The sequence below is a fragment of the Rhinoderma darwinii genome, chromosome 4, assembly GCF_050947455.1.
Source record: "Rhinoderma darwinii isolate aRhiDar2 chromosome 4, aRhiDar2.hap1, whole genome shotgun sequence".
Lineage (NCBI taxonomy): Eukaryota > Metazoa > Chordata > Amphibia > Anura > Rhinodermatidae > Rhinoderma > Rhinoderma darwinii.
In genome coordinates, this window is record NC_134690.1 from 86,189,811 (window position 1) to 86,203,381 (window position 13,571).

General features: G+C 46.7%; 1 protein-coding gene across 2 annotated transcripts in view; it reads right to left on the minus strand.

Moving 5' to 3' along the window:
- Positions 1-13,571, minus strand: part of PLEKHB2 (pleckstrin homology domain containing B2) — an 85,817-nt gene that overhangs the window by 16,184 nt on the left and 56,062 nt on the right. For both annotated transcript variants that reach the window (XM_075863949.1, XM_075863948.1), the window contains one exon: positions 10,322-10,474. In XM_075863949.1, coding sequence (XP_075720064.1) covers positions 10,322-10,474 — 153 coding nt within the window. The remainder of the gene's footprint in view (positions 1-10,321; positions 10,475-13,571) is intronic.

A 13,571-nucleotide genomic window follows, 5' to 3' on the forward strand; every position in this document is an offset into this window, starting at 1 on the left:
GACTCAGGACTTCATCCAGCAAGACCTAGTGGACCTTCTAGTTGAACACTGTTCCTCTAGAGACGTCTATGGTTGTTGCCTCAGTGAATGGTGTTCCTCTGCCCGATCCAATCATGTCTGAGACCAAACCACTGAAGCTCCAAGTTAGAGTCCTTCATACTGAACTGATTACCTTCCTAGTCTTGCCTAAAGCCATCACTCCTAGATTGGAGTTCCGGAGAGGTTCTCCAATGGGCCCTAAATGCCCTCACCACTGCCTGTTACAGTTCCATACCATCCAGCCATCTCTGCCTCAGTCATTAGTGAGATTGCCAACTAATTTTTCTTGATTTGCAGACGTCTTTAGCAAAAAGGAGTCTGAGATGCTTCCTCCACACCGGTCTTACGACTGTCCGATTTAACTGGTCCAAAATGCTTCTCTTCCCCGTGGATAGGTATATCCTCTCTCCTTGCCAGAGACTCAATCCATGTCGGCCCATATCAAGGACATTCTGGAGAGGGGTTTCATGCGAAACCCCCCCCCCCCCAGCCGGGGCCGTGTTCTTCTTCGTTAAAAAGAAAGACGGATCTCTTCGATCCTGCATTGACTAACGTGGTCTCAACCAGATCACGGTCACGAACAAATACCCGTTGTCACTAATATCGAACTGTTTGACCGTATACGAAGAGCCAGGATTTTTTAGAAACTAGACTTGCGTGGGGCTTACAATTTGTTCCGAATCAATCATGGTGATGAGTGGAAGACAGCATTCAACACCTGAGACAGGCACTACGAATACCTGGTGATGCCCTTCAGTCTGTGTAATGCTCCCGCGGTCTTCTAGGAATTCGTCAATGATATCTTCCGAGATCTCTTCTATGTCTGTGTTGTAGTCTATCTCGATAATATTTTGATTTTCTCTCCAGATCCGACGACTCATCGGAGGCATGCTCGTCAAGTTCTACTGCGATTAAGGGAGAATCGTCTGTATGCTAAGCTGGAGAAGTGCGTCTTTGAAAAAAATTCTCTGCCCTTCCTGGTCTATATCATCTCGGATCAAGGTCTCAAGATAGAACCTGAGAAGGTAAAGTCCGTCCTGGAATGGCCACGTCTTCAGGGCCTGCAGTCCATGCAGCGTTTTTTGGGATTCGCCAACTTCGGTAAAGTTTGTGTGTCACTTACTCACACCGAAGATCGAGATCACGCTGTGCTGTCATTTACAGCATTATCTCGCGAGATCACGCTTGCTGTCATTAAGTCCCACACAAACGTTACCGAAGTGTCGGGATTGTGAATAGACATCGCATCCTGCCTGGAGGTAATGTCTATTCACTGTCAGGACACTTCAGTAAAGTTAATATGTGAGTAAGTGACAGTACATCGTGATCTCGCAAGATCACTATGTGCTGAGTACATGAGTACTGTAACCGCCGTGGTCGCTAACCGCAGACCCCTTTCACCCTACCGACGTCTTCCTCCCCGAGGATGCCAGCAGTCCTGTCCTGCAATAACCACTAGGGTGCGCGCACTAGCTCATTCCCGGCCTTAAAGGGCTAGCGTGCACACATGTTAAGAATCTACTAATTACTCCCAGATCACCCTGAACTTTAAAGAGGCTCTGTCACCAGATTTTGCAACCCCTATCTGCTATTGCAGCAGATCGGCGCTCCAATGTAGATTACAGTAACGTTTTTATTTTTAAAAAACGAGCATTTTTGGCCAAGTTATGACCATTTTTGTATTTATGCAAATGAGGCTTGCAAAAGTCCAAGTGGGCGTGTTTAAAGTAAAAGTCCAACTGGGCGTGTATTATGTGCGTACATCGGGGCGTTTTTACTTCTTTTACTAGTAGGGCGTTCTGACGAGAAGTATCATCCACTTCTCTTCAGAACGCCCAGCTTCTGGCAGTGCAGACACACAGCGTGTTCTCGAGAGATCACGCTGTGACGTCACTCACTTCCTGCCCCAGGTCCTGCATCGTGTCGGCCACATCGGCACCAGAGGCTACAGTTGATTCTGCAGCAGCTTACCTGCAAACGCCGATGCTGCTGCAGAATCAACTGTAGCCTCTGGTGCCGATGTGTCCTCGCTGGTCCGACACGATGCAGGACCTGGGGCAGGAAGTGAGTGACGTCACAGCGTGATCTCTCTAGAACACGCTGTATGTCTGCACTGCCAGAAGCTGGGCGTTCTGAAGAGAAGTGGATGATACTTCTCGTCAGAACGCCCAGCTAGTAAAAGTAGTAAAAACGCCCCGATGTACGCACATAATACACGCCCAGTTGGACTTTTACTTTAAACACGCCCACTTGGACTTTTGCAAGCCTCATTTGCATAAATACAAAAATGGTCATAACTTGGCCAAAAATGCTCGTTTTTTAAAAATAAAAACGTTACTGTAATCTACATTGCAGCGCCTATCTGCTGCAATAGCAGATAGGGGTTGCAAAATCTGGTGACAGAGCCTCTTTAAGAAGGGCCCTGCCCCTTCATTCCTTGCCTGAGTGTTGTTAGTAATTCCCATGTTAGTTTTTGCAAATTGTCCCTTAGTGTTTACCCTGTTCCCAGGGTTTCCTGTTCCATGCTACTTGTATCCTGTATCCCATGCTGTGCTATTTTTCCTGAACCTGTTATTGATTGGAGTCATGTCCTGCTGCTTCTGTTGTCATCCGCCACGTCTGGCGCAACCTACTGCACTTGTTGTTGTCCGCCATGTGTGGCGCATCCTACTGCACCTGCTGTTATCCGCCACGCCTGGCGCATCCTCCTGCACCTGCTGTCATCTGCCACGTCTGGCGCAACCTGCTGCACCCACCTCCATCCATGCTAAAGCCTCTGCCACTGTCTGGACTATTCAGGAAGCCTTGTGTTGGACATTGTATTGCTTGGGTGCTGTTGTTTGGCCAGCTACAGTAGTGAGGCCTAGTGGGTCCACATACCCACAGACCATGACATCTATCTATCTATCTTATATCTATCTAACTGTCACATAGGGTTCGTGGACCCACTGGGCCGTACCGCCTTGGCGGTATGGCAGCTGGCCAACAGGGCGCAGGTCAGAGTTTATAGTTTATATAGGGTACCTGTGGCCGCTCGGACAGTAGCAAGGCAGGCTTGGCAGGAACTAGGCAGCAGGTAGACGTCAGGCGTGGAGAAGCAGGACAGGAATGGTATACAGCACAGCTACAGTTAAGGATGGCACTAGATCATGATACAGGTTACAGGATACAGGAACAGGAAACACTGGGAGCAGGAAACACTAGGGGACCATTTGCAAGACAGACTAGGAATACAACAACAATGCTCAGGTGTGAGAGGATGGGGATGGGACCTTCTTATAGCCCAGGATGCTCTGAACCAATTAGCTCAATCACCAACATGCTTGCGCTCTGGCTTCTGAAGTATGGACTGAGCTCGTGAGCGCACCCTGGTGGTCACTGTGGAGCAGGACGGCCGTATGTGCAGACATCTCTTGAGAGGAGGGCGTCGACTGGATGGAAGGAGTTTGTGGTCAGCGACCACGGACGTTACAGTATCCCCCCTCTTACGCCCCCTCCTCTTGGGACAAGAACGAGAGAGAAACCTCTTAATGAGGGTAGGAGCGTTGATTCTCCTCTGGCTCCCAGGACCTCTCTTCTGGACCAAATCCCTTCCGATCTACTAAATAAAAGGTTCTTCCTCTTACTTTTTTAATGTCCAAGATCTCCTTAACCTCGAAGGTGTCTGAAGGGCCGCTAGAGGCAACTGCAGGGCTTGGAGTCTTGGTAAAGCGGTCCAGAACCACTGGCTTCAAGAGAGAAACATGGAAGGAGTTGGGGATCTTGAGGGTAGGAGGCAGCCGAAGCTTGTAGGCGACAAGGTAGATCTGCTGCAGGATGTCGAAGGGACCGAGGAACCTGGGAGCAAATTTGCACGACGGCACCCTCTGTCGAATATTCCTGGAGGACAGCCAAACCTTCGTGCCAGGAAGAAACTGAGAGGGTTCTCTTCTCCTTGTGTCCACCTTCCGCTTCATGCGGTCGACCGCCAGCAGGATGGAGGATGGAGTCTGCTGCCAGATCTGCAGAAAGTCCCCAAAGGCCGTGTCAGCAGCTGGCACCTTGGACATAACAGGGACCGGGAGAGGAATTTGTGGGTGCTGGCCATAGACAATAAGGAACGGTGTCTTCTGTGTGGACTCGCTGGTATGATTGTTGTAAGAGAACTCAGCCCACGGAAGCAACTGTACCCAGTCATCATGCTGTTTGGAGATGAAGTGGCGTAGGTAGTTCTCCAAGATCTGATTGATCCTCTCGACCTGACCATTGGGCTGAGGCTGGTAGGTCAAGGAAAAGTCCAACTTTATACCTAGAAGTCCGCAGATGGCTCTCCAGAACTTCGAGGTGAACTGAACCCCCCGATCAGACACAATATGCTGCGGCAAGCCGTGCAGGCGGAAGATGTGTTGGATAAACAGCTTGGCCAGCAGAGGAGCAGAAGGAAGACCGGTCAGAGGAATGAAGTGGGCCATCTTAGAAAATCGATCCACCACCACCCAGACAGTACTGCATCCGGCAGAGAGAGGCAGGTCCGTAATAAAGTCCATAGCTATATGCTGCCAGGGGGCATTGGGCACAGGCAATGGCTGGAGCAGACCAGCAGGTCTGGAGTGAGCGACCTTGTTGGCTGCACATACTGAACAGGAAGAAACAAAGTCCATAATGTCCTTGGGCATCGTGGGCCACCAGAAATGACGAGCAATCAGATCCCGAGTCTTACGGGTCCCCGCGTGACCTGCTAGACTAGAGGAGTGTCCCCAGCGGAGGATTCTTCCACGGTCAGCCAGGTGCACAAAGGTCCTCCCTGGAGGAATGTCCCCAACTTGCAGGGGATTGAGAGAGACAATGCAAGACGGATCAATGATGTTCTGTGGAATCTCCATGGTGTCTTCTGTCTCGAAAGACCTGGACAAGGCATCGGCCCTCACATTCTTGTCGGCCGGGCGATAATGGAGCTCAAACTGGAACCTGGTAAAGAACAGTGACCACCTGGCCTGACGAGGGTTCAGCCATTGGGCCGTCTGAAGATAGGTAAGGTTCTTATGGTCCGAAAAAATCAGGATGGGATGAGCTCCATTCCTCCAGAGCCAATTTGATGGCCAGTAACTCCCGATCCCCGATCGAGTAGTTGCGTTCTGCGGAAGAGAAGCGCTTAGAAAAATATCCACATACCATTGACTTGCCCTTGGAGCCTCTCTGGAACAGGAGTGCACAAGCACCGACAGAGGATGCGTCCAACTCCAACGAGAACTGTAGAGAGACATCTGGATGATGGAGGATAGAGGCTAACGTGAAGGCACTCTTCGGGCTATTGAATGTGGAGTCCACACCTTGGCGCTCATGCCCTTCTTAGTGAGGTTAGAGATAGGAGAAGTCAGTGAGGAGAAGTTTAGAATAAACTGTATGTAAAAATTGGCGAATCCCAGAAAGCGCTGTGTGGCCCTCAAGCCTTGAGGGCGTGGCCATTCCAGAACAGACTTTACCTTTTCAGGATCCATCTCGAGACCTCGATTCGAGACGATATAGCCCAGGAAGGGTAGAGCATCCTTTTCAAACACACACTTTTCCAACTTAGCGTACAGACGATTCTCCCTTAACCGCAGCAAAACTTGACGGACATGTCTCTGATGAGTCACAGGATCTGGAGAAAAAATCAAGATATCATCAAGGTAGACTACTACACAAAGATAGAGGAGGTCACGGAAAATGTCATTAACAAACTCCTGGAAGACCGCGGGAGCATTACACAGACCGAAGGGCATTACTAGATATTCATAGTGTCCATCACGGGTGTTAAATGCAGTCTTCCATTCATCACCCTGGCGAATCCGGACTAGGTTGTAAGCCCCACGCAGCTCTAGTTTGGAAAAAATCTTGGCACAACGTATACGATCAAACAGTTCTGAGACCAGCGGCAACGGATATTTATTTTTCACAGTGATCTGGTTGAGACCTCGGTAGTCAATACAAGGACGAAGAGAACCATCCTTCTCTTTGACGATGAAGAACCCGGCTCTTGCCGGGGAGGAAGACTTCCATATGAAGCCCCTTTCCAAGTTTTCTTTCACATAGGCGGACATGGACTGAGTCTCTGGCAAGGAGAGAGGATATACCCTACCACGGGGAAGGGATGCGCAAGGAGTCAGCTCCATAGGGCAGTCATACGCCCGGTGTGGAGGCAATGTCTCCACCTCCCTCTTGCTGAAGACATCCGAAAATGCAGCATAATGACCTGGCAATCCTGCCAATGACCGAGGCAGCGAATCTGCACCAGGCATCGGCTTTGACACTCGGCTTTGCACTAGAGAACCTCTTCAGAATTCCAGTCCAGGACTGGGGCATGTAGTCGGAGCCAAGGCAGACCCAGCGACACAGAATTAATGGCTTTGGATAGGACATAGAACGACAGGAGTTCGGAGTGAAGAGCTCCCACTTGGAGCCTGAGCGGCTTGGTCACAGCAATAACTGGATCTGGTAGAGGTAGTCGATTCACTGATGCAACTGTCATTGGCCTCTCCAGAGGGGTAGTGGGCAATTGAAGAAGATCCACCAGGTCTCTACGGATGAAATTAGCAGCGGATCCAGAGTCCAGATACGCAGAGACCTGATGCGTTCTCTCGCCGGACACTATGGTCACTGGTATGGACAATTTAGACAGAAGTCCTTTCTTACCCAAGGTTGCCTCTCCTAGCAACCCTAGGCTTTGGGATTTTTGGGGACACAGGCGCACAAGATGGCCACCGAGGCCGCAATATAGACAGAGTCCCAAAGTGCATCTGCGTTGTCTCACCTGGGTGGATAGCTTACACTGGTCCATCATCACAGACTCCTTAGGAGGATCAACATCTGAGGACAGAAGGGGTTGCTGCAAAGTAGGAACCAGACCTGGAAGGCCTCCCTCCCGACTAACCTCTTGGAGGCGTTCTCGGATCCGCATATGAATCCGGGCAGACAGAAGGATGAAGTCATCCAGGGTACATGGCAGGTCTCGAGCGGCAAGTTCATCCTTAATTTTAGGAGACATTCCATGCCAGAATGCAGCCACCAGGGTCTCATTGTTCCATAACAGTTCTCCCGCCTGGGTGCGGAAGTGGATGGCGTACTCGCTCACGGAGGTGTCTACTTGGCGTAGGTTAATCAAGGAAGCCACTGCAGATGAGACCCATCAAGGCTCCTCAAACACCCTATACGAAAAGTCCGGAAGAAGCCCTGGAAGTCACGGGTCTCTGGTCCTTGTCTCTCCCAAATAGGATTCGCCCATGCAAGAGCCTTGCCAGTGAGGAGAGAGATGATGAAAGCGACCCTTGCGCCGTCAGATGAAAATGTCCTAGTATACAGGCTGATGTGGATCTGGAATTGGTTCAAAAGTCCACGACAGGTACCTGCGTCTCCATCATAGCGGTCCGGAAGTGGCAAAGAAAAACGCGGGTCGACACTGGCAGGAGGTGTAGTCTGAGGAACAACACTGCCAGGAGGTGTAGTAGGAGGAACGGCAGCTCGTGCCTCCTGCCGACGTGCGAGAATGTTCAAAGCCTGGAGGACTTGGTCCTGTCGAGACTGGAGGTCTAGCATATCCGCACACATATCCGCCAGCGGGGTCCATGGCCTGAGCTTACTGTCACGTAGGGGTCATGGACCCAGTGGGCCATACCGCCTTGGCGGTATGGCAACTGGCCAACAGGGCGCAGGTCAGAGTCTATAGTTTATATAGGGTACCTGTGGCAGCTCGGACAGTAGCAAGGCAGGCTTGGCAGGAACTAGGCAGCAGGTAGACGTCAGGCGTGGAGAAGCAGGACAGGCGTGCTATACAGCACAGCACGGCTACAGCAAAGGACGGCACTAGATCAGGATACAGGTTACAGGATACAGGAACAGGAAACACTGGGAGCAGGAAACACTAGGGGACCATTTGCAAGACAGACTAGGAATACAACAACAATGCTCAGGCGTGGGAGGATGGGGCTGGGACCTTCTTATAACCCAGGGTGCTCTGGACCAATTAGCTTAATCACCAACATGCTTGCGCTCTGGCTTCTCAAGTCTGGACTGAGTTTGTGAGCACACCCTGGTGCTCACTGTGGAGCAGGACGGCCATATGTGCAGACATCTCTTGAGAGAAGGGCGTCGACTGGATGGAAGGAGTTTGACCATGGACGTTACACTATCTATCTATCTATCTATCTATCTATCTATCTATCTATCTATCTATCTATCTATCTATCTATCATCTATCTACTGTATCTTGGAATGATGACAAGTTACATTGTTCTGCAGATGTGGCCTATTAACGTGTTGGGGATTGAGATCTACTCAAAGACTTGACAGCTCAGTTCAAGGGGAGAGCTTGCAGTAAGAAACCTCTAATCTAGTTAGAAACAGTCAGTATCAAGAGAACTGGTGTCCAGAAGATCAGTCACAGGGATTGTTTGGAGCACCAGGAAAGCAACCAGCTAATAACAAGCCTCAAGAATGCATCATATGTACTACTTTGGATATAGAACACTACATACTACATACTTCTCTCAGCTACACATCTCGGCAATATCTAACCAATTAGTTAAAACTGTTGGTGATACAAATAAAACTTTGAGCAAGTTTATCAAACTACTAAAATGTAGCAGTACTTTTTGCAATATACAGTGAATGAAATAAGTATTTGATCCCTTGCTGATTTTGTAAGTTTGCCCACTGTCAAGGACATGAACAGTCTAGAATTTTTAGGCTAGGTTAATTTTACCAGTGAGAGATAGATTATATATAAAAAAAAAAAAACAGAAAACCACATAGTCAAAATGATATATATTTATTTGCATTGTGCACAGAGAAATAAGTATTTGATCCCCTACCAACCATTAAGAGTTCAGCCTCCTCCAGACCAGTTACACGTTCCAAATCAACTTGGTGCCTGCATTAAAGACAGCTGTCTTAAATGGTCACCTGTATAAAAGACTCCTGTCCACAGACTCAATTAATCAGTCTGACTCTAACCTCTACAACATGGGCAAGACCAAAGAGCTTTCTAAGGATGTCAGGGACAAGATCATAGACCTGCACAAGGCTGGAATGGGCTACAAAACTATAAGTAAGACGCTGGGTGAGAAGGAGACAACTGTTGGTTCAATAGTAAGAAAATGGAAGACATACAAAATGACTGTCAATCGACATCGATCTGGGGCTCCATGCAAAATCTTACCTCGTGGGGTATCCTTGATCCTGAGGAAGGTGAGAGCTCAGCCGAAAACTACACGGGGGGAACTTGTTAATGATCTCAAGGCAGCTGGGACCACAGTCACCAAGAAAACCATTGGTAACACATTACGCCGTAATGGATTAAAATCCTGCAGTGCCCGCAAGGTCCCCCTGCTCAAGAAGGCACATGTACAGGCCCGTCTGAAGTTTGCAAATGAACATCTGGATGATTCTGAGAGTGATTGGGAGAAGGTGCTGTGGTCAGATGAGAATAAAATTTAGCTCTTTGGCATTAACTCAACTCGCCGTGTTTGGAGGAAGAGAAATGCTGCCTATGACCCAAAGAACACCGTCCCCACTGTCAAGCATGGAGGTGGAAACATTATGTTTTGGGGGTGTTTCTCTGCTAAGGGCACAGGACTACTTCACCGCATCAATGGGAGAATGGATGGAGCCATGTACAGTCAAATCCTGAGTGACAACCTCCTTCACTCCACCAGGACATTAAAAATGGCTCGTGGCTGGGTCTTCAAGCACGACAATGACCCGAAACATACAGCCAAGGCAACAAAGTTGTGGCTCAAAAAGAAGCACATTAAGGTCATGGAGTGGCCTAGCCAGTCTCCAGACCTTAATCCCATCAAAAACTTATGGAGGGAGCTGAAGATCCGAGTTGCCAAGCGACAGCCTCGAAATCGTAATGATTTACAGATGATCTGCAAAGAGGAGTGGGCCAAAATTCCATCTAACATGTGTGCAAACCTCATCATCAACTACAAAAAACGTCTGACTGCTGTGCTTGCCAACAAGGGTTTTGCCACCAAGTATTAAGTCTTGTTTGCCAAAGGGATCAAATACTTATTTCTCTGTGCACAATGCAAATAAATATATATAATTTTGACAATGTGATTTTTTTTTTTTTATATAATCTATCTCTCACTGGTAAAATTAACCTAGCCTAAAAATTCTAGACTGTTCATGTCTTTGACAGTGGGCAAACTTACAAAATCAGCAAGGGATCAAATACTTATTTCCTTCACTGTAACTATTGACTGAAAGTAAAAAGCGTACAGAAAGTGGCAACACTTCATGAACAAGCATCAACCATTTGTACCTTTGCTGTCATTGCCCATCCGGATAGTGATACAGTCTAGCTGCATGAGGATTTTATCTTCCATGTCTTCTCTCCCCTGATCGCTATAATATATCAAGTATCCATTTGACCATAGGTCAAACCAATTCTTCTTCCACCTTTTTAAGATGCTACCTGGGAAGATAATTAAGATTGTGTCAATATATCATTTTTGAAACATCCAGCCAATAGTTATAGTGGTATATCAGTTCTGTCTAATAAAGACCTAAGCCTTAAACACCAAGTGCCCTTAGAAACCCAAATGTTGTAACCAGCCTACCGACTAGATTCTGATGATATAACATGGTATTATAAAGCAGTACTGAGGAACATGAGATATGAAGTATAAATTACGTTTAATTTTCAAGGCATTCTAAAGCTTTTGTGTGCTAATCCCTATCATTTCTATCCTCAGTATGGTCTGCGTACGTGTGGCAAGGAGATTAGCCACATGTGAGAAAAGGCTTAATTCTCTCACCCTCTTCACTTAAAGGGTTTTTCTCGTGATACTCTCTCTACACCTGATCTGACATCGGGTGTGTAGAGACGCTGCTGGGCGAGACAGCTGCTGATACATTTTCTGTTTTATGGAATTCTGTTGTTATCTTGCAGCTTGACCTGTTTCTGCAATAAAGAATCACCTGGTTGGAAAGTATCTGGTCTCCTCATAGTGCTGACTTGATGCAGTCCTCTACAGCACCATTTTGTTCTTATTCTAGACCTACTGCTCATGTATATTCTATCTGGGAAAACAACTGTAGGGAAGCAATTTTCAGTCACGGAAATTTCTGCAACAAATCTGCTTCATGTGAACGTACCCTTAAAGGGGTTGTCCACAGGATAGGTCATGAGTATATGATCGGTGGGGGGGTCCGAGGATCACATGTTGTGAACGGTATTCAGTAGTCGGAGCCGGAAGCAGGTGGTTCCGACCACTGCATAGCGGCCGTGCTGCAGAACTGCATCTCTGCTTCTAGTCACTTGAATAGGAGCAGAGCTGCAATACTAGAGCTCGGCCTCTATTCCGTGACCAGAGTCATCTGCATGAACGTCCGATGCCCGGAGGCAGCCGCAGCTGCTGATCGGTGCGGGGGTCCGAGGATCTGACCCCCACCGATCATATGTGGATGACCTATCCTACCCTATAGGTTTTGTCTTTTTTAAATCTAAACATTTTATTTGCAGGACACATGGGGCTTTCTTATTGTTACAAACTGGCAGTAATATTGTTTTATATATATATATATATATATATATATATATATACACTACCGTTCAAAAGTTTAGGGTCACTCAGAAATTTCCTTATTTTTGAAAGAAAAGCACAGTTTTTTTCAATGAAGATAACCTTAAATTAATCAGAAATACACTCTATACATTGTTAATGTGCTAAATGACTATTCTAGCTGCAAACGTCTGGTTTTGAATGCAATATCTACATAGGTGTATAGAGGCCCATTTCCAGCAACCATCACTCCAGTGTTCTAATGGTACATTGTGTTTGCTAACTGTGTTAAAAGGCTAATGGATGATTAGAAAACACTTGAAAACCCTTGTGCAATTATGTTAGCACCGCTGTAAACAGTTTTGCTGTTTAGAGGAGCTATAAAACTGACCTTCCTTTGAGCTAGTTGAGAATCTGGAGCATTACATGTGTGGGTTCGATTAAACTCTCCAAATGGCTAGAAAAAGACAGCTTTCATGTGAAACTCGACAGTCTATTCTTGTTCTTAGAAATTAAGGCTATTCCATGCGAGAAATTGCCAAGAAATGGAAGATTTCCTACAACGATGTGTACTACTCCCTTCAGAGGACAGCACACACAGGCTCTAACCAGAGCGGAAAGAGAAGTGGGAGGCCCCGCTGCACAACTGAGCAACAAGACAAGTACATTAGAGTCTCTAGTTTGAGAAATAGACGCCTCACAGGTCCTCAACTGGCAGCTTCATTAAATAGTACCCGCAAAACGCCAGTGTCAACGTCTACAGTGAAGAGGCGACTCCGGGATGCTGGCCTTCAGGACAGAGTGGCAAAGAAAAAGCCATATCTGACACTGGCTAATAAAAGGAAAAGATTAATATGGGCAAAAGCACACAGACATTGGACAGAGGAAGATTGGAAAAAAGTGTTATGGACAGACGAATCGAAGTTTGGGGTGTTTGGATCACACAGAAGAACATTTGTGAGACGCAGAACAACTGAAAAGATGCTGGAAGAGTGCCTGACGCCATCTGTCAAGAATGGTGGAGGTAATGTGATGGTCTGGGGTTGCTTTGGTGCTGGTAAAGTGGGAGATTTGTACAAGGTAAAAGGGATTTTGAATAAGGAAGGCTATCACTCCATTTTGCAACGCCATGCCATACCCTGTGGACAGCGCTTGATTGGAGCCAATTTCATCCTACAACAGGACAATGACCCAAAGCACACCTCCAAATTATGCAAGAACTATTTAGGGAAGAAGCAGGCAGCTGGTATTCTATCTGTAATGGAGTGGCCGGCGCAGTCGCCAGATCTCAACCCCATAGAGCTGTTGTGGGAGCAGCTTGACCGTATGGTACGCAAGAAGTGCCCATCAAGCCAATCCAACTTGTGGGAGGGGCTTCTGGAAGCATGGGGTGAAATTTCTCCCGATTACCTCAGCAAATTAACAGCTAGAATGCCAAAGGTCTGCAATGTTGTAATTGCTGCAAATGGAGCATTCTTTGACGAAAGCAAAGTTTGAAGGAGAAAATTATTATTTCAAATAAAAATCATTATTTCTAACCTTGTCAATGTCTTGACTATATTTTCTAGTCATTATGCAACTCATTTGATAAATATAAGTGTGAGTTTTATGGAAAACAGAAAATTGTCTGGGTGACCCCAAACTTTTGAACGGTAGTGTATATATATATATATATATATATATATATATATATATATACATAGGGAGAAATGGACAGAAACAGGAGAAAATGAAAGTTTTACCATTTTATTTCACTTTTTGTCCAAGAAATAAATCCTCTTATTCTGCCGGGTATAGCAATACCAAATATCTTTTTAATAATTTTTTAGTGAAGGCACAAGAGTAGATGGGGTAAAACAGAAATTTTTTAATAAGAACAGTTTTAGTTTCTCTTTTTCTACATAGCGCTAATAGTACAAAAACACAGATAAACATTCATACGCCAGTCTTAATAGAAAGAAAACTGGAGTACATTTATTAAGAAGCGAACAACTCCTAATCGCATCT